This window comes from Atractosteus spatula, chromosome 6, assembly GCF_055471065.1.
Source record: "Atractosteus spatula isolate fAtrSpa1 chromosome 6, fAtrSpa1.hap1, whole genome shotgun sequence".
NCBI classification, from domain to species: Eukaryota; Metazoa; Chordata; class Actinopteri; order Semionotiformes; family Lepisosteidae; genus Atractosteus; species Atractosteus spatula.
Window position 1 is genome coordinate 15,330,081 of NC_142711.1, and position 21,752 is coordinate 15,351,832.

The 21,752-nt window shown below is 43.1% G+C and overlaps 1 protein-coding gene across 2 annotated transcripts; it reads right to left on the bottom strand.

The window, feature by feature from the left end:
* Positions 1 to 1,860: 1,860 nt before the first annotated feature.
* On the bottom strand, positions 1,861 to 19,662 carry LOC148832044 (carnosine synthase 1-like). Of its 2 annotated transcripts, none has more exons than XM_088919473.1 (9): positions 19,370 to 19,662; positions 13,273 to 13,539; positions 12,299 to 12,388; positions 10,660 to 11,132; positions 9,570 to 9,780; positions 9,095 to 9,180; positions 8,787 to 9,018; positions 7,696 to 7,976; positions 1,861 to 7,503 (listed from the first exon to the last, which is right to left on the bottom strand). In XM_088919473.1, the coding sequence occupies exons 2-9, from the start codon at positions 13,469 to 13,471 to the stop codon at positions 5,200 to 5,202; spliced, it is 3,876 nt and encodes a 1,291-aa protein (XP_088775599.1). In that variant the 5' UTR covers positions 13,472 to 13,539; positions 19,370 to 19,662; the 3' UTR covers positions 1,861 to 5,199. The 2 variants fall into 2 exon arrangements, with proteins under 2 accessions (XP_088775599.1, XP_088775600.1); XM_088919474.1 differs by lacking the exon at positions 19,370 to 19,662 and adding an exon at positions 16,669 to 17,389.
* Positions 19,663 to 21,752: the final 2,090 nt, after the last annotated feature.

Genomic DNA, 21,752 nt, shown 5'->3' on the forward strand with positions numbered 1-21,752 from the left:
GCCTACGCATGCTGACGCAGCTACCCACCTGAACTACTACAGCCTATAACTCAGTCTGCTAAAGCTTGTAGTTTCATTTACCTTGCCTCCAAGTGGAAACTCCATTTCCCAGCAGGCAAAAGGAATAACGATCAATTTGTTTCCTGTGGGATGAAGCAGTTAATATGCTAAACTATCCTATCGCTTGAGAATTTCTGCGTATACTGCAGCTTGGGTGCCAGGGTGAGATATTGTATGTTTTAGTGTTCTGTAGGACTGGCACGTTCTGCACGTTCTTTAGAGACATTATACTGTTTGTGAGGATGGTTCCCTGCCTGGTGCATGCAGCTGAAACACCCTGGCTAGGGCTGACTTAGCTCGCCCAAATTGTCACATTGAGGTTTTAGGCTTTCGTCATATTTATGACTGCAGGGAGTTACAGGACTGTACTGGATCTTCTTCCTTGAAACATCTTTATGAAAATGGTCTGTGTGTGGTGTATGTTACGGAGATGACCTGTCTTCTGTAGCATTAGGTTGGTGTGTTATATACTAGCTTGTTCTTGAGCAATCACATTTCAGTGTGGGTCCATTTTCCTGTGAATTTGTACACAGTATTTGTACTGTGTAAAAATATTCCATCTCATCATTGACAGCACTTATTTTCCCAGTAAACACTGCCAAAGAGTCACTGGATTTGATAGTCAGTGTTTGATTTCTTCTTCAGTCCATATTATTCTTAAATTTGCAAATACTCTATTGAGGAAATCGAAAGGGTTAAGAATTTTGTGCTCTGAGAAAAGAACAACAGGCTCTGTTCTCATAACTATCCTTAGCCTTGGTGAGTAGCTGGCTGATAGCTGCAATCGCTCACGACTCCCTTTTTATCAAGTAATAGACAGTCCGTTGTGAAACTAAATGTTCTCTTAGTACGCAAAAAACTGAAAATGCTTAGGAAAATATCATGTAGATGTTTTTCTGCTGGAATATCCGCTATTGTTTTGGCGTCCTCTTGTATGACTCAATTAGTGTGACTCTCACTATACAAAAAGGGAAACACTGCTGTGTTCTTTTTCAGCTACATGCAGACCTGTCTTCTGTACTGTGCTCCTGTATGCATACATAAAGGTCTGGTATCCTGCTCACCTCAAAAACCTCATCATTGAGTAATGTCTACACTATTTTGTGCTCATACTGAAATAGGCCCTCAAACAGTCTTTTTCAGTTTTGAGGAGTGGAAGAGGCCTGTCTTAAGCTGTCTTTGGTAAAAACGTCTTGGGAACATGGGTGGTTGGACACATTGGATTTTTTATAAGTATTAGAAAATATAGAAAATATCCTTGGGAGCCACTAGCTTGTCAGGGGGTTACGAGATAAGAGACTTACCACAAAAATTCAACCCCTGTCCAAATTTGGGATTTACTGATTTCCTTCCATCAGGTGGAAGGAGTACCTTTTTGTATGGTTACATTGATATTGTCTTCTTTTCCTCTTAACGACACACTAAATCCACAATCACTGATCAAAGTTGATTTTGGTCTATAGGATGACGACAGTAGAGCTTTGATTAAAGATTTTTTTGACAGCCACTGATCTTGTCAAAGATATCTGTTTGCATGCATTGTGGTACTTCTCTGTGGTAGAATGTAGCATATGTGAATGATATTAATGCCTATTATTAATGATTAGATCATAATTTACAGTATACAACCTCCCATTAGTGAAAAGGATGAATTTTCTCTTCTGTAATACATATTCTGAATGAGAAGTAGTCTAATTAATACAGCACTAAAATAATAGTACAGTCCTAATAAATAAGATACCATGTTCTGTCACTTGAATTTGTTGTCATATTTATATAATAAAACATGAACTAATATTATTTTCAGGATCATTTATTATTTTTTGAATTGATGGAAAAAAATCAGCCAAAATCATACCTTGTAATAATAACAATCAACTATAAGAAAGGGAAGATCTCATGGCTGTTGTCTCATTCACGAGAATACTCTGTTCCCTCTTGCAGCCTGCTGGAGCTACTGTATAGCAAAAGTCATTGAATTCCAGGATGTACACCATATGTTTGATAAATACTACTACTATTAATAATAATAATAATAATAATAATAATAATACAAATGTGAAATGAATTGGAATATTAACATGCTGTTCTCTATGGACATGATTTTAAAATACTATTTTAAATTCCATGAAAGTTCTGTCTGATGTCTGCATCTTTCTTCTTGTTAGCTAGAGCAACGAGACTCCTCCTCTGTAATTGACAATTAATACTACTGAAGTAATGTGATCCTGAAGATTAGTATAAAATGACTGTAATCTAGAAGGTTTGTATGAGACTGATAATATATAATCTTGCGATGTCAATACCATATTTCTTAATGTAAATCAAATGCATATGCCCTACTGCAATGGGATATCCATAAAGTGCAGTCGCTATTGAGCCATGACCCTAGAGCATGAGGAGAATTCCATATCAAGAATTCTGGCCATCCAAACTTCCCCTTCCCCTCTGCCCTCAGCCCCTCACTCCTAAGGTGCTGCAAAGTGACAGTGATCCTCAGGCTGAGAGACCAGGCCCCACAGAGAAGCCTGACCAAACATGACCAGAAAAAAGAATGTGCTCTAGTGCCATTTCCACTTGTATGCCCTTCTGTTTTGTTGCCTGAAATGAGTAAAAACAGATTTTTTTTGATTTCCCTTGACATAAATCAACTTCATTTAATAAATTGATCTCCTTAATTTGGATGTGTGTGTATGCTTTAATGTCATGCTTCACCTAGTGTCACCCTGATATAATGTGATTTACAAATCTACTAAAGGAAACTAAAGGAATACTTATTGTGTTTTATACCAAATTTAGACATAACCTAACCTATGAAGAACAATAATTGAGAGAGGCTGAAAAAATACAATGTTTAGTTTCAACCACCTTCATTCCAATTTAACTTTAAATTAATAGATTTTTTACTTCATTGTAGTCTAAAATAAGTGTATTCTCATCTAGAAACTTAATACAATCTGATAATACATAATGAACATAATACAATCTCCTTTGTTCTACTGTTATGGTATAAAACCATTCTCATCCAATATTCTATTGCAAAAAAGAATTCAGGCTACTGATCAATTCTAAAAATCTCTAATCATTTGTTAATCTAGTATAAACTGATGTAATTTGATGTTTATTTAGTCTGTATCCTCAATCTAGAATACAGTGCCCTGCAAGCATTCACCATTTCACAAAAATATCACATTTTGCTGAGTTGAAAATATTGCATAAATTAATTTTAAAGTGAATATTTTAATTAAAACATGAGTACTCAAAGAAAACATCTTTCATTCATAAAAGAGTTTGGGTTGAGCATTCAAGCTTTGATGAAAAACATACATCGTTTTGAAATTCAGAAAATGAGACATCATTGGAAGGATTGGTAAATACTTTTCAAGGCACTGTATAGTGATTTACTTTAATCTCGTCTGCTACTACAAAGATTTTAAGTATGATCTCTAAGTTAGACCCCCGAGTTTGCTAGTTAGTTAGAATCAGCATTATCAAAAGGTGGTTAATGTGAACTTAATATCTTCTAATCTAGGAACAGGTAAAGAAGACTCCACAGCCAAAACATTGTGTCTCTTTTCTTCTCTTTTCAGCATGAAATAAACCTTTACCTGTTCCTTTGCAGCCTACACATACTGACGCAGCTGCCTACTTCAACATCTAGCACAAAATCTAGATCTGATTTGAGCCAATCATCTTTACAGCATCTTTAATTTGTTGCAGTGTAACAGACAACATTCCATGTCTGTATTTAAGCAGCCTTTTTCTGTCTAAAAAGGAAATTTTCTTACATAAAATGGAATAATGTAGCATAATCCAATGAGCTCAAATGACATATTCTGGAAGTTTCCTTCAGATTTATTTGCTCAGCACGTGCCGTTATTCAGGACAACCCAGCAAGGCAAGTGTGAGCGTCACTCAGAGGAGTCCAGTCCAGTCAAGAAGAGCTGCCCAACTGTCCCTATACTTTGCCCCTTTAAAATATATTTTGATATGTGTTTCTCTTTTTCCAAAAATGGAAGAGAGGAAAAAGACGACTTGGCAATGGACAGGAGTTCCTGGGTGGGGTGGCTAGAGAACACAAAATTCAGAAATAAGTTTTTAGCCCCAAAAATATTAAGCCTAAAATGTCATGATCCACTGTTCCAACCCAATTAACTGGACTCTAGTTCAATAGCATACTGTACTGTAGTAATAATGCACCAAGCTATGTATTTTCACTAATATATTAGAGTACACTACTATATTGTTGTAGTGTTCTTCTAATGCAGGGGTGTCTACACACCTGTGGGCTTTTGTTCCTGTTTATTTACAGTAAATGAGCTCTTAATTGAAGGAACTGTTTATCTTTATATTTGAAAATGTGAAAACTGGATATTTGAAGATATGTATGAAACACAATAATTAAAAGGCAGCCCTCAAAATTTTTAAAAGATGAAAACAATGAAGGAAGACAACTGTAGCCTATTGTTAGGTTAATTAACTATTTAACTGAGAACAAAAATCAAGAGGAGCAACATTCCAATTAACCCTATTCAGACACAATGGAGGTGAGTGTTTGTACAATACTAGTGATTATAATACAAACTCACATCAGTCCATTCAGTATAAAAGACTTATGTGCTGCCTTTCAATACAGTTCATTGCAACATACTGTGCTCAGCTGTAAAGTAATAATGCATTTAATGTAATTATCTATGGCTGTAATCTGATATGGTCTAAGATAATTTTATCCAGTGTATTATAATCTAATGATGAAACTATTTTTGTCTCTCAGAAACTGATAGTGTGCTTCCATTTACTTTAAACCACAATATTGAAATTTAATATCAGTGCAGTTGCTTTGACTTAATGTAGAGGATTTTGCGCAATTACACAACTACAGCTTTAATCTCTCCGGATATCCCATTTTCTATCACTGTTCCCCTGCCTACAATATCCTGAGCAGACAATGGAATGGAAGATATTTCCCCAGATTTTTAGAATATCAAATGCTCTTTAGTTTAATCTAAGGTAATCTACATTTGACTCCAGTAGGATTTGATCCACAGTACTATGCTGCAATATAATTTACTGTAATCCAATCTGAAAGACTGAAATGTTGTTTCCCTACCCTTGTGTCACCTATCCCCCCCTTTCCTTCTATTTAAAATGGGACAGGAAGTAGCTGACGGGGTAGTGGGGTGAGTCAATGCCCAATGCTTGGGAGAGGGTGAGGAGGGAGAGGCGGGCATCTTGGGGGCGCTCGGCACGCACCCCCACATTGCAGTAGGGCTCCTCATACTCTCCAGCGATTAGCTCCTCCTCCATCTCACAGAGCCGCAGCACCCCCCTGCGGTGCAGCTCCCTGAGCACTGGGGGGCTGGCCGTGGTGCGCAAGGCGTGGAGGTGCTGGGAGACCACGCACATCACCCCTGTCAGGTGGCAGAGGGCAGGCAGACGTTGAGGAGGCAAGCGGGGAGCCAAGCCACAGGCAATCAGGAAGGCACAGAAGAGGATGTCCACCCCGAAGATCTCCCGGATCCAGTCGCGCAGGTAGAATCCCCCCATGCGGGCATTGATCTCAATGAGCTTGGGTCCTGAAGGGGTCATCTTCATCTCCACATTGAAGACCCCATCCCGCAGGCCGCAACCTAGGCAGCAGCGGTAAGCGGCCTCGATTAGCTGCGCCTCCTTATCACGCGGCAGGCCAGTGGGCATCTGGGCGGCAGTTTCGGTGAAGCCGGGGACCCTTGTTGGGCCGTTGTCAGACACAAAGGCTCCCTCCAACCTGCCATCAAAGATGACCACGTCCACGTCATGCTCTGTGCCCCCAATATATTCCATCAGGGTCATGGCATTCCCCCAACCCAGCCCAATGCCGGGGTAGTCCGTCTCCTCCCGTAGGTCACCTGCAATTTTCTCCAGGTGGGCCAGGCTCTCGGACAGGGAATCAACGCGCTTCACGCCCACGGCCCCGGCCCCGTATTCCAGCTTCATTATGGCAGGGAAGCGGAGTTTGATGCTGCCATCCCCAATCTCACCATCTGTCACAACCTTTTGGATGTCGGCTGCACTCTCCACGTGTGCACAAGGGACAGCGTAGATCCGGGGGGATGGGAAAAGCAGTGGGACAGAGCGACTGCGAGAGGAAAGAGGGCCTAGGGGGTCTGGGTGCTGGGAACTGAAAATTTTGAAACTTTTGGATGCAGACTCAAAGGGGAAAGAGGGCAGGGATTGGGGATTATTTTCGGTGAGGTGAACCAAATTCAGGGATTGATTTGGGGGTTTGCTAAAGGAAGAGAAATATGAGTTTTTTTCGGGAAGTTTTTCATTGTTGAGTGAAAGGCTTTGGGATACACCTAGTGTGAGAGGCTGGGGGTGTTTGTGGGAGAGATTGGGTGGGCTAAGGAGCTCATTTTGAGCCAGTATAGAGAAGCAGGATTTGGGTTCTATGATGGGGAGATAAGACTGGTTTGCGACTGCTGCGGCCAGAGAAAGGGGCAATTCTTTCTTCACTAGAGGAGAATCCTTATCCCTGGTCTGCTCCACTAGAATCTGAAGCTCCCTCTTTTCCAATAAATCACCTTTTATGACTGTACTGTCCTTCCCCTGAAGATTTACCAAATTCCTTGTATCCACCTTCATTCTGTTCTCTCTGTCTACAGCTTTTTCCTCCATCTTCTCCATCAACTGCTTCTCAATATCTGAGTTCTCATTTTCTTTAAGATCAGCTTCACTCCACATACAAGATAAATTCTGAAACATTTCTCTTTTGTTTTGCGAAAGAACGTTCATCCCAGTCCCCCCTTCCTTCATTGCCTGTTCTGTGTTGTTACCCAAACTGGCATACTCTTCATTATCAAATCGGTGCTTGGCATCAGCAAAACCTTTAAGTGCTTCTTCACTGTCTTCCCTGATGTCAGTTTCTTTTTCCACCAACCCATCCTTCCTTTTCGCCAACTCATCAATGTCAAAACTCTTCTTCCCATTGCAATCAACACTGTGGGAAAGAGAAGATCCCAGCTCTTCCTCTTTGTCTTCCTGATCTGAAGCGAGGGACAAGGCAGGTGGCTTGGGTAACTGAAGGTGGACATTCTGCTTGGAGAGCAAGTTGTGGTCCTGGTGAAATGCACTGCGGGATATTCTAGATGTATACCCTACATCCTGGGATGAAGAAGAAAGCCCCAGAAGATGGAGGTGGGTACGGCTCTTTTCCTTGGAGGTCTGGACAGCCTCAGGAGGTGGGCCGCGGAGGCCCAGGTGCTGGCAGATGAGTGAAGCCAGGACGATGCAGTCATCCCAGAAACAGAGGCAGCCATCAGGCTGGAGGTCGTTTTGTGAGAGCCAAGCACAGATGCGAGCACAGTGCTCCTCGTCCTGCTGGTGGTCGGTCACATCCATGGCGAGGAATCTGGAGACCAGCCCTGCTGCAAAGTGAGAGGGGTCTGACTCCACCAGGAAGATCTGAAAGAGAAAGAGAGGGGTGGGTTAATATAATAAAACACAGACACTCAATGACTGGATTCTACAGATGCAGAAGGAGGTGGGAACTGGTGATGTTGTCCTTCCTTTCATGTTATTTTCTAATCTCTTTCATTCTTCCCCTAACTAGTCTTTCCCTTCTGTCATTCCCTTTCACTCTCTCCAGCCTGCTACCTTCAGTCCATAGTCTCTGGCGGATTCCCAGACGAACTTCTTGCTGATCCTCCCTGCCCCAATCACCAGCACACTCTTCCCACGCAGCAGGTGGCGCTGTGAGCGAGTGAGGGGGGTGTGGAGGAGGGAGCCAGGGCTCTCTGCCTCTCCTCTCTCGTCCTTCCCTGTCATTGCAGCCGTCCCCAGGGCACAGCTCTGAAGACACTGCCAGGAATGCAGCCCCAGGACCACAGGGGTCAGCTCCGCACTACCATTCGAGAGGCAGAGAAGCATGTCCACTCCTGCAAAGACAGTATTGCTTGAACCTCAGAAATTTACATTAGGAGGTTAAGTAACTTGATGATGTGGCCACAAGGCACTGGTCCACTAACTTTCTATTACAGGAGAGAAAGTCTTCAGAAAGTCAGCATATCATGGGAAGAGCTTCAGTTTTGCACAAAAGTTTTTTTGTCTGAGAAAACACAGTGAGAGGTATGCCTTTGTTTTCCTTGCAACTTGAAACTGACACTGTTCGTGTGGCAAAAGATCGCAAGATCTCACTGCCATGCCTGGCCTAAGAGTTTAAGGACAGTTTTGCTATTTTTTAACACGGCAACTGAAATTTCATTCCACAAGGAGGGAAGGGTGTTTAGGCACATTTCTGAGACTTTGACCAAAACAATTTATGTTCTGATCTAAACAGTAAGAAGTATGTTATGGGTGGCTGGGGGAGGTGACCCATATTGTACACAACATTCGAAATGAGGACTTACAGTACTTGAGGTGACAGAAGATTTTAGGATCATTCAGGTTTGAAATAACTATAACAGTGTGAATACTGTATCACTTTTTCAATTGCTTGTTTGTGGTTTATGACCCTTGACATATATGATTATAACATAATCAACGTGTAAGAAAAATTCACTACCACTCCAACCTGCTCACTACAAAAACAAACATCAAGTAGCATGGAAGGAGAAGGCTGTGTGACTATAGAATAAACTACTGATCTCGTGACCTTTAAGGACTCACTTTATCATCATGAAACAACTGAAGCCAGAAAACCCACTAGATTTGACCAGGAATCATGTCTGCTCTCGTTCTGTGCTCACCAATGAGATCAGTCTGGGCGGCTATGCCTCCACGTTGCTCGGGAGACAGGCCTGCTTCAGTATCCATGACAACACGCAGACATCGCTGCGCAGTCTGGGATAGCAGGCGGCGGACTGAGAGGCAGAAGGAGGGATCGGAGAAGCCCCATTCTCGCAGCGCGGTGTCCAGTGATTGGGGGAGGGAGTCCCGGTGGGAGAGAGGAGAGTCACTGACACCAACCCTGCACACCAGCTGAGATGAAAAGGGAAAGAGGTTAAAACCAGGAGGCTAGGAGATCTTTTCTCTTGGTCTTTCTTTTTTGCCTCACCTTGTAGAGCAGAGGGACATCCTGTGGAGATCTGGTAACGACAGCACAGATTTTCATGGACAGTTCAGGAGCTGGAATATTCGCATCTGAAACACAGAGATGGTTTCTACAGGAGATGACAACAGCTACACTGCACTCTACTCTTCTCTCCTCTTGTACTATAACAAACCAGGCATGCATCTATGCTGTGCAGTGATGTACTGTCTCTATTGTACTGTACTGAACTATGTGTGTAGTTACACTGTGCTTTCCTATACTGTCACTATTGCACTACATGGCACTAGGCATATGGCTACACTGTGCTATGCTATACTGTTTGTATTGTGCTATACTAAACTGGGATTGTGTAGTTACATTGTGCTGTGCTGTATGTCACCGTTGTACTAAAACTCTGTAGTGTACTGCTTTTGAGTATGTGAGCTATGTTCCACTAGGTCATGTTGTGACAGATGTGGAGACGAGTTCCCTCTCTCACCCTGATACCCCTCCCAGCTCTGCAGTCGAACCCGAGCCCCCCTTGTCAAGGTGGGACAGTAGGCCTCCAGCAATGCAGCCTCCCCTTTCTCCAGTAGAGGCAGCAGAGAACAGAGCCCTGCCCACACTGCCTCCAAGTTTTTCTGGTCCAGGAAGCGCACTGGAATTCCAGCCCTGCCTGGCCACTGGGCCCTGCTTGACTTCAGCACTACCTGGTGGGCAGATGGAGAACTACATTTACAGACTAAAGCTACTCCATTCACACTTGGATAATACAATGCTTTAATTAATTCTGCACTTTTAGACTTATTAGAAAACTGAGCTGACTGACTGGACTATTTTAAAGCTGCACTGACTAGATTGTCTTAATACCACATTAACAGACTGGACTGTTATAACAGTGCACTGACCGGCAAGGCTATTGTAATGCAAGACCCAGTCAGTATAGTAACATGGTACTGACACAAGACTCAAGTATTGCTGCCTCTCAGCAAAATTTACTATTTTGTAAATAAGAGAGCTGGGTACTTCCTCTCATTAATCTGCTCTGCAAGACTTAATCTGCAAGACTTTTCTGCCTTGTAATTGTTCTACCACTGTAGAATGGGCCAATTTCTGCAATAAGAATTTAGACAAACACCAGAGCGGGTGTGTTCAGCTCATTAGTGACCCAGTAGTGCAGTTTTCCTCCAATGGCTTTTGGCCATGTCTTTATAGAGCCATGGCATCATCTTCTATAGCATGGCTTCCCGGTTTATCCCAGACAATCACAGTTTCTCTACACTTTCTGTGAAGACGCTTCCTAATTTTGGTTCAAATTACCCTAAATACTTCATTTATAAATCTCATATTGAATAGTTATCTCGATAAAGAATGACCGGCTTAGTTTTTCTGACACAACTGAACTCAATATTATAATTGAGATCTGACTGATGTTATGTAACTTAATCTTATTTCTCTTGCTGCAATTATATACTTTTCATGTATTTCATGTAAAAAAATATTATATCCTCAAGCATACTGTATGCTAATATGTTAACATTACTACTATTAATTACCATGATAGTGTACACGACCCACCCTGTACTTACCTTCCCTGATCTCTGCACCACTGCGGACTCCAGGAAGCTCTGCACTGCCTTCCTCACCCTCTCTTCCTCCTCCTCCTTCATAAAGTCAGTCACCTCCACAATGCATACCCCAGCCTCATCCCCTCCATAGTTTAGCTTGTCTGGCAGGGGACTGAGGACCACGGCCAAAGTAGGGGGGCAGCAGAGACCCCCTCTCTGTAATGCAATCCGGGCATTCAGAGTGTCGCCCCAGAACTGGAAGAGATCTGCTGAGCCTCCCATGGGGCAATCCAGCTCCCGGGTCACTTCCTGTATCTGGTCTGCCCAGGGAGCGCAGGGGAGAAAATAGGTAACCTGCCTTGGGGGGTCAAAGGTCAACAACTGGGTGCGGCCCCCCAAATCAAAGGACACAGCCCGATGGACCAGCAGTAAAGTAGAGGGAGGAGAAGGGCGGCAAGAAAGCCAAGTGGGGGAGAGACACAGGAGGGCATCCCCTGAAAGAGAGAGAAAGAGAAGGGGTGAGTGTAGAGCAGTGCTTTTGGCCCACGTTCTCTGGAGTCCCACAAAACCTGGAGCAGCTGACTGTTGGGAGTAGGGTTCCCTATGCAAAGACCTGAGCAGTCAAGATCACCTTGACTACTACTATCAAATTAGGTGAACATTAACACTGCACTGGGTGAGAGGAGTTAATTTAGTAACACTTCACTAGGACAGGATGGTTAATGCACATATTGACTGGATACTACACTACACATTGACACTATTGAGAGAGAGATTAATACAGACACACTGACTGGGCACTACAGTACAGTACTGCAACATGACAGGGATGGAAGAAAAGGCAGACATAAACAAGATTTGTTTTGGAACAGCAGATGGAAAAAAGGGGCAGAGAGGGTAAGAAACCAGAGGGTAAGTCAGATTTGCAGAGGTCAAGGGCTTGAGTGACATTCTTGACTCGGGCATACAGCCCAAGTCCGCTTTCCAAATGGGAAAGAGAGACGGATCGTTTTTTCTCGGGTAATGTAGGGCCATGACGTCCAGACAAAAAGGTCATGTTACCGCGTGTTTAGAAATTCAACTTGATAAATTCTATCTGTTATTTTTAATTTGACCCTTGTTGCAGACTTTTATTTCCTTTTCAAATTCTTACTCAAGGAAGAGCAACATTTTGGCATTTTTCTTTCTCATTACTAATCAACATCCCCTTATTATTAACAGTTTGATTTTTTCCCTCTGATTTACTGCAGCAGACTAAAGCATGATTTACCACAATATGGTCTAGTATAGGCTAAGGTCAAAACAAGTGCACTTTTCGTTGTCCCTTTAGATAAGGTCATTGTTATCAGCTGTGCCAAACAGCTGCCAAGTTAATTTTTTTTTGCCATCGAAGAAATTGACCCTGATTTCACACCAAGGAACAGCTGCAACAGCTCTTATTTGACTGTGGGATCAGAAAACAGAAACAAGACAGAAGAGGAATTCTGTACAGAACCTTGTTAACAGGTACTAATTCTTAACTATACTCATGTGCAAAAGTTCATTAATTGAACCCACGGCTGTAATCAGTCTCTCCTCTTACACAGCTCAGGCCATCACCACAGGTAACATATATATCCAGTCACTCAGGCAGTGAGTCGATACGAAACAGCTGGCTTACCTGGAGACACTGTACCTGCTTCTAACAGCAGAGACAAGTAAGGGAGAGGAGAGCCGAGCACACAGATACACATCGCAGTGTAGGAATCACCTGGAGAGAGAGAAATATATACAGGACAAATACAGAGACTGATTGGACGCTACAGTACATTAACACTGTACTGAGAGAGAAAGTTAATTAATCTCACTGGCCATTTTTAATTGAAAACATTTTGAAAGAAGTCAAGCCAGCTGTTTTTTTGTCATTATTTTTCCAGTCGTTATCTTACAACTCCTGGATAGCTTGCAAGGAAATCTGTCTGCATCAGCAACTAAACTGTGAGTCTTAATTTCACAAAGCTCAGTTTGAGGCGAAGAGCTGAAAGATTATCCCCTGATCAGCCATGCTCTTTGAAGTTTTGACTCTGCTTGAAGAAGTCAGTCTTGTGCCAAATGCTGGGTGGAGTTAATGTTTCTCCACAGTGGAATTAGACAGTTGTTGGGGTTATGTGAGCATTTTCACTCCTACTAACGTCCTGCCTATCTTCCTGCAATTCCACAGTTCCTCACAGATTCTCTTAACCCATGACTGTGTGGACAAGCAGTCACTTCCCTCTCCACCAGGTGAAGAGCTGCCCTCTATTCTGAAACAACCAAACAGGCAAACAACCAATCAGTCCCGAAGCTGGAAGCCACTGCTTCCTGGTTTCGAAATCATAAACTGAACAATTGTTTTCTGTCACGCGGTCAGGAGACTAAGAGGACTGTGGGGAAAGTGGTTCAAATCTCTCAATCTTGTTTGAGCCGCCCTCTCACACCCAGAAAGTGAAGTAGTTCACTTTGTACTAAGCGAGAGTGATGTTCTGTTGTTCTGTTGATGGTGAGAGGGCACCACTCACTCTCTCTTTTCTGAATAAGTGGTCAGTGGAGCAATAGAGCTCTCAGCTGCAGCCACAACACAGAATTCCTCAACGCCAACTCTTATTGGGATTTTACCAGCTGTGGGGGCGCCCCCCTGGAGCGTCCCATCCCGAGTCAGGGGGAGCCCCAGTTCTCTCAAGGCATCCTGAAGGAGCTGGAACAGCATGTTAGCCTCCTCGTTCTCCTCTTGGCGCAGCGCCCCAAAACCAGCACCTCCTTCCTTGAGGCGCATGACCTGAGAGCCACTGGGGGAGACAGAGGTGGATCCTGACATAGCAAATGGCCTGCAGGGGGAGAGCTGATGGAGCTGGGAGAGAATAACCCAGGACAGTGCAGGAACCACTGAAGAGAGAGACAGAGAGATCTGTTTAGTCAGTGTGTTTGATTAATTTTTAATTACTTGAACCTGGGTTTTGAAAATTACATTACACAGACTCCAGACTGTGGCTGAACTTTCTCACCCTCTGTTTCTATCGGACACAGAGAGCTTACAGTATATGCAGGAATGTGGGCTAGAGTCCGTAAGCACAGACACTGATCCAGATAGTGTTACTGACACTGACACTGACACTGACAAGTATACTGATTTATAGTGATTACGGTCTACTGGTTCTTTTTTTAGGTGCGAAAGAGAATATCATACAGGGGACGTTGGACTTATAGAAAGTTTGAGTTTTCTTTTTGGTTTAGTGCTGTATAACAGACAGGTTATGATTTTTGTATGAATGTAATTTTCATGTATTCAAGGTCCAGAGATGGAAGAAACACATTCTCACTACTGGTGACTGCAGCTGCTGTTTGTAGACATTTAGAAACTGTACTTAATGTCTTTATTTTTTCTCCCACCATGATAAAGCCAAGCTTTTACCTACAAGATTATCAGGCCCTGCATTGTCCAGCATTTTTCCCACACAAGACTTAAATTGTAATTGATTGATCCAAAGATCTCATCCAGCTTTTTCTCAAAAGAAGCCCGGGTATTGGCCTTATCAACATGGCGGGGCACCTTGTTCCATGCTCCCACCACCCTTTGTGTAACAAAGCACCTCCCGGTCAGATTCAGATAAACTTTTTTGAAGTTTTCATATGTGCCCTCATGCTCATGTTTCACTGTTGGTGCTGAAATCCATTATAGGTAAAAATGCATTGCTGTGGATTGTTTGAAACACTCCAGACATGCCCTCCAGACATTGCTGTGCCAAACCGGGGATGAAAGCACCTGTCAACCATTGTGCTCCATTTTATTTTAAAGTGCTAACAATCCTGATGCCTCTGTCTGTTTCAGGAAATGTAAGAGAACCACTTCGGCCTTAACACGAATGATCACTGAATAAGACTGCAGTATTTATCTGGATTTGGTTTTTAGCAAACTCTTATCACTGGACTGTTTTTAGCGATTCTGAGACCCTTGAGTCGTGCAGGTCAAGCTTCTTCCTTGAAGATACCCTTTGTAAATTTAATAGCTACACCTCTTCTCTGTCTCCCGCCTCTCCTGGAAGATGTAAAGGTTTATTCCATACTGAAAAAAGAAGGAAAGCAACACAGACTTTCGGCTGTGGAGCCTTCTTCAGGTGTGAAGAAGAAGGCTCCCCGAAGAAGGCTCCACAGGCAAAATCTTGTATTTCTTTTCCTCTCCGTTCAGCAAGGAATAAACCTTTACTTGTTCCTTTGCAGCCTACGCATGCTCATGCAGCTCCCTACTTGAACTTCTCCTGGAAGATGTTGTATTTGTCGCCTCCACTCCCAGCCAGTCCTATTTCATGGAGTCCAGTTACATCACAGTCACCTACAGCTGCAATAAATCCTTTCCTTTCCAGTCCTTTGACATTTTGTCTCACCCTGGGGTTCTTGGCTTCCAGTGTTTCTCCTCTGCAGACTTTCTATGGGATACCTCCGCCCCCCCCACCCACCTGCTCTGACCCTGTGCCCCTCCTCCATTCTAGCAGAATAGCAGTTTCTCTGAGGATCATGGATGACAGGTGCCTATCATGTACGACAAGAATCCATCATGCCTGTGCTGTTGCACGAAATGTCATTGGTCGGAACATTAACAACCACAAATAGGTCTTGACCACAATTCACTACTCTTTATATGCAGCTATAACCTAGTGTTCTAGAATGGCACTGCCTGTATACAGTTAGAATTGAATAATTGAATTGGCTTCTTCATTCTGTTCTCCTCCCCACTGAGAGCTGGTGTGTGGGGAGTGTACTGGCGCACTATGGCAGCCATCACATCATGCAGGTGGGGCTGCACACTGGTGGTGGTGGAGGGGAGTCACCATTACCTGTGAAGCGCTTTGAGTGGAGTGTCCAGAAAAGCGCTATATAAGTGTAAGGATTATTATTATTATAAGTAGTAGTAGTGTTGTTAATTCCATGCTGAAAAGAGAAGAAAGAAAACACAACGTTTCAGCTGTGGAGCCTTCTTCAGGTGTGAGGCTCACTTGTTCCTTTGCAGGCTACGCATGCTGACGCAGCTACCCACTTCTAGTAGTGTTGCTGTTGTTGTTACACTGGTGCTGTCTGTAAACTGTTATAATCTAGTGTTTTACACTGAAAATACGTATATACAGTGATTAACTAGCGTCCTAGATAGTTATTGTTTGTTAACGGGATATGGATATGGGTAGGGGGTCGTAGCTTCGTCTTTTCGTTTGATTAAAATCCATTGTTTCAGTAATATCGGCCAAACTTTGCCTCTGACCGACTTTCTTCACCATTGGAGATACACGTGAAAGGCGAATGTACGATGATCGTCACAGCTAAGCTAGGCGGCACTGCTCAGATCAGTGCGAAGCTTCTGTAGCGTCTCACTTTAGCGGTTTGGACTGGGGGGTTGGATTACGATTGAATACCAGAAATTACTCGCGTTCACTCTGGGGCGAGCACGCAGCCCCCTGAGCTATAACATGCCCCCCTAAAGCAGAATGCTGTGCTATAATCTAACTGGCGTTTTAAATTGTTTACTGTGTATTATGCATACCATCTATTTTTGGACTTTGCACGTTTGCCACAGATGTAAGTCTCACGACGCTTCAACATTCTGCTTTACTACCAAATACTGTACAATGCCAATGTTCCCTCAATGGAAAAATGCGCGTGGGGTCACATCTCACTTCGCGGAAGATAGAAAATTGAAATATGCTGCCTTTTAAACTCCGCTGGCTGAAGAGGAGCAGAGCGGGCAGGTGGAACGAAGACCAGTTTTTTAAAGAATAAGTTCCCCCCGCCCGACATGAACAGGGCAAGACGCGCGGAGTAAAGACTCTGCACTCAGGGCGACACTGAACTACTGGTTTTCGACACCCGCAGCCGCGCTCAGTCTTTTCTGTGCCGGGCTCTGCAGCACATGACAGCCGAACGGTCCTGTGCACAGGTGGGCCCATATCCAGATGTGAGCAAGAGCTTAATTCGACGATACAAAAGCAATAAAAACAGAACCATTTCTGGGCGTTGAAAACCACTCACCCGGAGAGGTTCCGCAGGTTCACAGATCCGCAGCCCAGGGTTTTTTTTTTACCTTTCCCTCTTGTCAGTTTGGATTTTACCCTTTTGGTCCTTTGTTGCTCGGACGCCGATTTTCTAACCATAGGGAAGCAGCCCGTTCTAGGACATCTGTCACAGTCGGCGAGTCGCACCCACAGAGAGAGAGCGCGTCTCGCTGAAGACACGCAGGCAGGAAACTGATAAATGTGTACACGGCTGCGCCGTATAAATAGGATCCAAGGAATTTGTGGTGGCCCTCGTTTTAGTGCTCCTTTCAGATAGACTGAAACTCTACAAAGTGGGGTTCATTAACCTTTACATCCATACAGTACATTATTCTCCGAAGTGGGATCACAAGATACAATCGGACCCTGGATCTTAACAATTGTAAAATTGAAGTGGAAAAAAAAACTATGACAAAAAAGGGATTCCGGGTGTTTTCGAGTCAGTAGGATACCAGTGTCCCACGGGGAATGTGCCGCCGTTTTTCTGTCACAGGTGGATTCCCTCCTCACATTCAAAGCGTCATACATTTGCAACCATTTATAAAACGCAGTATTTCACTGAAGCAATTCGCGTGCAGTACTTTGCTCAAGAGCACAAGAGCAGTGTCTCAGGTGCGATTTGAACCCACAACTTTCCAGTTATGAAAAAGAAGAGAGAAGCTTTGTGCATTCTCGGAGCCCGAAAGCAACCGGACGCGAGCCCTGGAAGGGGGTGCTTTCGTTACACGAAAGGTTTTCTTTTAAAGAGCACGGAGGATCCTAAAGTATTTTTGTCTTCGGTGGAAGGTATTATCTATATTGGGATACCGAGATCTGTTGAGAAGGTATTTTTCTTCATCTGGGGAGTTTAACCCTGTAACCTCTGAGTTCGACTGGAATCCGTCATGCCTGTGCTCTTGCCCTTTGCCGTGGAATGGTTCCCAGTAGCTGAGAAAGCTGATTCCTCATTCTGCTCACCCTGACCTCTACCAGGAGCTGTGTTGACAGGGCGATATTTTCATGTCTACTCTTTGATACAGAAACCTACGGTCTAGGGTTTATTCTTCAGTTTAATTCCAATGACTATGATTTTTTTCCTTAGGGAAAAAAATGTTATTTCTCGGAACATTAGAATCCACATAAGGCTTAATCACAATTCACTATTCTTTAGACAATGTCATCCAACTTAATACCAGACAGTGTTACAGTGATATTATCACTGCTTAGTTATAATCTACTGCCCAAACTGGCACAGCTTGTATACAGTTATAATCTGTGTCCTTGACTGCCACTGTCTGAATGCAGACGTTATTTATACTGTACCTTTCATTGTCACTACAATTTTGATTCTTTTTAAAGGCATAAACACTTTGCTCAACCTTCGCTGCAAAACGTACGGCGCGAAACGGAGCAAGCTACTGTAAGTCTTCGCAAGTATATTTCAAAGTAATATCAAGGGGTAACGGGTGTTCACATTGAGAAACATGTGTCCACATACAAACGGAACAGTAAACGGCACAGCACCACAGTGCAGCACTATGTGTGGAAAACTATAGTATTTATAACAAAACACATTCTTCACCGGCAGTATCGTAGCCCAAATGAACTGTCGCTGAACTGCAACTGTACAGTGTAGTTATAAATGCTCATGTTCTGCCCCCTCTGTGCTCACAGAGAATATACTGGAGCTACTGTCGTGTGTGACATTAAAAACTGAAACTCACAAGTTACCGTCATTACTGTATAGGTTATGATGAACAGGAAATATTTCAGCCTGTTATGTTACAGGTCCAGGAATGTGTGATTTTCCGTACTTTTTGTTTAAATGGAAAACAACATGAAACCATTACCTATTCTTCTTCTTATTGTCGTTGTTGTTACACGGGCTCTGTCTGTAAACTGTTGGAAGTATGTATATGCAGTTATTAACTCATATCCTCCATAGTTATTTTATGTTAACGGGATATGGATATAGGTCGGGGGTCGTATCTTCGTCTTGCCATTTGATTAATTTATAAATTAGTGTCCCTTTTATTATTATTATTATTATTATTATTATTATTATTATTAACTGGACACAGTGCACACAGTTCAAACGTCGCACTATCGTTTATCACATTTCAGCCCAGCGATAATAATGAACGGGACGATAAATTGTTGAGCCTTGTAATTTACGCTACATTTCCAAATCAGTTTACACTTCAAATCAACAAAAAAACAGAACTAGATAGTGCAGTGTAGCGCACAGCGCTGTCATTGAGGTGCTGCTATTTTTTGACTGTGCAACATGAAAAGTGACCGTGTATAACAGTCAAACAGGTCAGTGCAGGGGTGGGGGGACAGTGTGGCGTGTGGAGAGACACGACCCACTGTAGTTTGAAACGAATTATGTAGCAGTGAGTCGGAAATTATACTGCACGCATCTGTGACCCACTTAAATAATCCGCTCACTCCTGGCTAGCGATAATCTGATAAGCGACTTCTCTTCCTCTCTAATGAGAATGTCCTTAGGAAATTAAAGGGCAATCACGCAAAACTTATGATAACTAGGTAGACTGCTGAAGGAACTAGAACATGTAAAAAGTAATTTTAATTCATCAGCAGCAAACCTTTCTCACATCTCTCACACTTTCTCACACTCTGCTTCCCTCACACAGAGTGAGACACGCACACAGAGCCCAGCTCTCCCCAAGACTCACCGGAGTGACTGCGCACGCTGAGGACGGGCACGGCACTGAAGCACAGAAACCGGGGCTGTCAGGCAAAAGGAGAGGGCGGGTAGAGGCGGAGAGAGAGAGAGGGGGGCTAGGAGAGGTGGAAGGAGAAAAGAAGGAAAAGATAGAGAGCGAGTAAGAGAGCGGTTTCTGGGCTGTTAAAGGGCAAGTCACACCTAGCTAGTTCCTCTGAGGCGGACTGACGTACGGGTCACCCGGTCCTTCTGGACTGCATGGGTAATCTCCACATGGCGCCACAATCTACTTCAAACTACCGGAATTAAGCCCAGAGAAAATATGTTGTTGTATGTTTTTTAAAAGCAACTGGGTATATTTGTTACTTAAGCCTTATCAGATTTTTCAATGGGCAATTAAACGGAACCAATTTTTCTTGGAATCGGACCGTGTCGAATAACAGACCCAGCGTGACGAAATAGCACCGATGACGCGTCTCACCTTGACTCTCACTCTCAGAGGGTCAAAGTCTTATAAAATAATATCGCACTGTCCCAACAGCAGCGCGATTAATTACTGCTGTATTTTGGTAATGGTAACAAAAATATGATGTCAACCTTCACCACAAGCGATTATTAATAACAGCAATTAGTTTGAGAGTACACGCAATGTAAATATTTCCAATCTCTGAGTCAGCCATTGTAACTGATAAGATAACGTGGTTAGGTCAGGTTTGTCCCTCTATTAGGGATAGTCGGTCTAGCCACTAGGTAGAGGTAGATTTAATTACACTAAGAACTTCGAACCTTAAGACTAACTGCTTAATTAGCGTGGGGTCCTCAGATCTCTTCCAAAAAAAGCTGAACGAAAGACTTGTAATGGCGTGGAGTCCCGGTTCGAATGTAGATCACTCCGGCTCTATAATTAAGTTGTCGCTCCCGACTCTGCTAACTCTTGAAGACCAATTTCCGACGATCTTTCGCCAGGTTCCGCTGCTTCTGGAGCAGTGTGTCCGGAGCGCCGAATAAAGGACAGGCAAACAAACCGCACAACGCGTGGAGCACTAGTCCTCAAGCAAAGGAACCCGAGGCTTTAACAGGGGGGAAGGGGGTGTTTGGTTGCAAACCACGACTGGAATGATTGGCCAGTGGACTGACTGTTTAAAGTGCCCACGATTGTTCAATTGCACCTGGGGAGTGGCGCTTTAATATTCCTTCGGTATAATGATTGCATGATCCTGTGCGAGCCCAACAATGTCTCATTTGGGTTTAACTGCCTTTCAAACACTTGATCAGTATGTCTTGGCATACAATGTCACCGCAATGTCAAATCCGTTATCATTGCTGTACAAATTACACTTTATACTTGTGATACCCTTGTGTATACTTGTGTATACCCTGTTGAGGAAATAGCAAAACGTCGAATAAACTAAGAATCTCGTGTTATTGCACATTCACAATCCATGCAGTTATCAATACAAAGGGGTGTGCTAACACGTGATGACTTACATTTTGAAATGTAATGTGTTACAATGAGTGTGTTACAATACGTCTTCAAATCTCTTTAAGTCACTGGGCTGATCACTAAGTAAATTCTATTTTACATTGTGTTTATCACTCATATCAGTCTCATGATTGCAAAAACAAAATGCTTGACTCAGGGCCAGATATATCAGCTTTCTGTGTATATCTATGGTGTGAATATAATTGTACAGGTGACTAAAACTAAAAACTAAATAAATTCTAAGTTGCTGCTATGGAGTTCAATTGATTTTGAATCTGTATTAAGCCCCCTCTCTCTCTCAGCACAGTGTTAATGTACTGGAGTGTCCAGTCAGTGTGTCTGTACTGTATTAACCCCTCTCTCTCTCTCAGGGCAGTGTTAATGTACTGGAGTGTCCAGTCAGTGTGTCTGTACTGTATTAACCCCTATCTCTCAGCACAGTGTTAATGTACTGGAGTGTCCAGTCAGTGTGTCTGTACTGTATTAACCCCTCTCTCTCTCTCAGTGCAGTGTTAATGTACTGTAGTGTCAAGTCAGTGTGTCTGTACTTTATGATGTAGGGTAGTTAGAGTTATGACAACACTATACACATTAATTAATTCAGACAGAACTAATGTAGGGCTACTGTGACCTAGACTGATTTCAGCCTCAAGACTTTTATGGTGTGAAAACATTGATCAGAGAACCAAGGTCATAGAAGCTTCAGGATTACTATGTACATGTATAATGGTCAACTTTAAGAACTGTAACCATAGCAAATTTTACAGTATGTAAGTAATGAACGTTCAGTGAGTTGCTATCACACAGTAGTATGTGCATGTATTGTAAATTGTGGAGTATCAGAGGCAGTTTGTGGTGTAGAAATCTCTCCACTTGAAGCACAGGGGAGGCATAGAACAGGTGCAGTGAC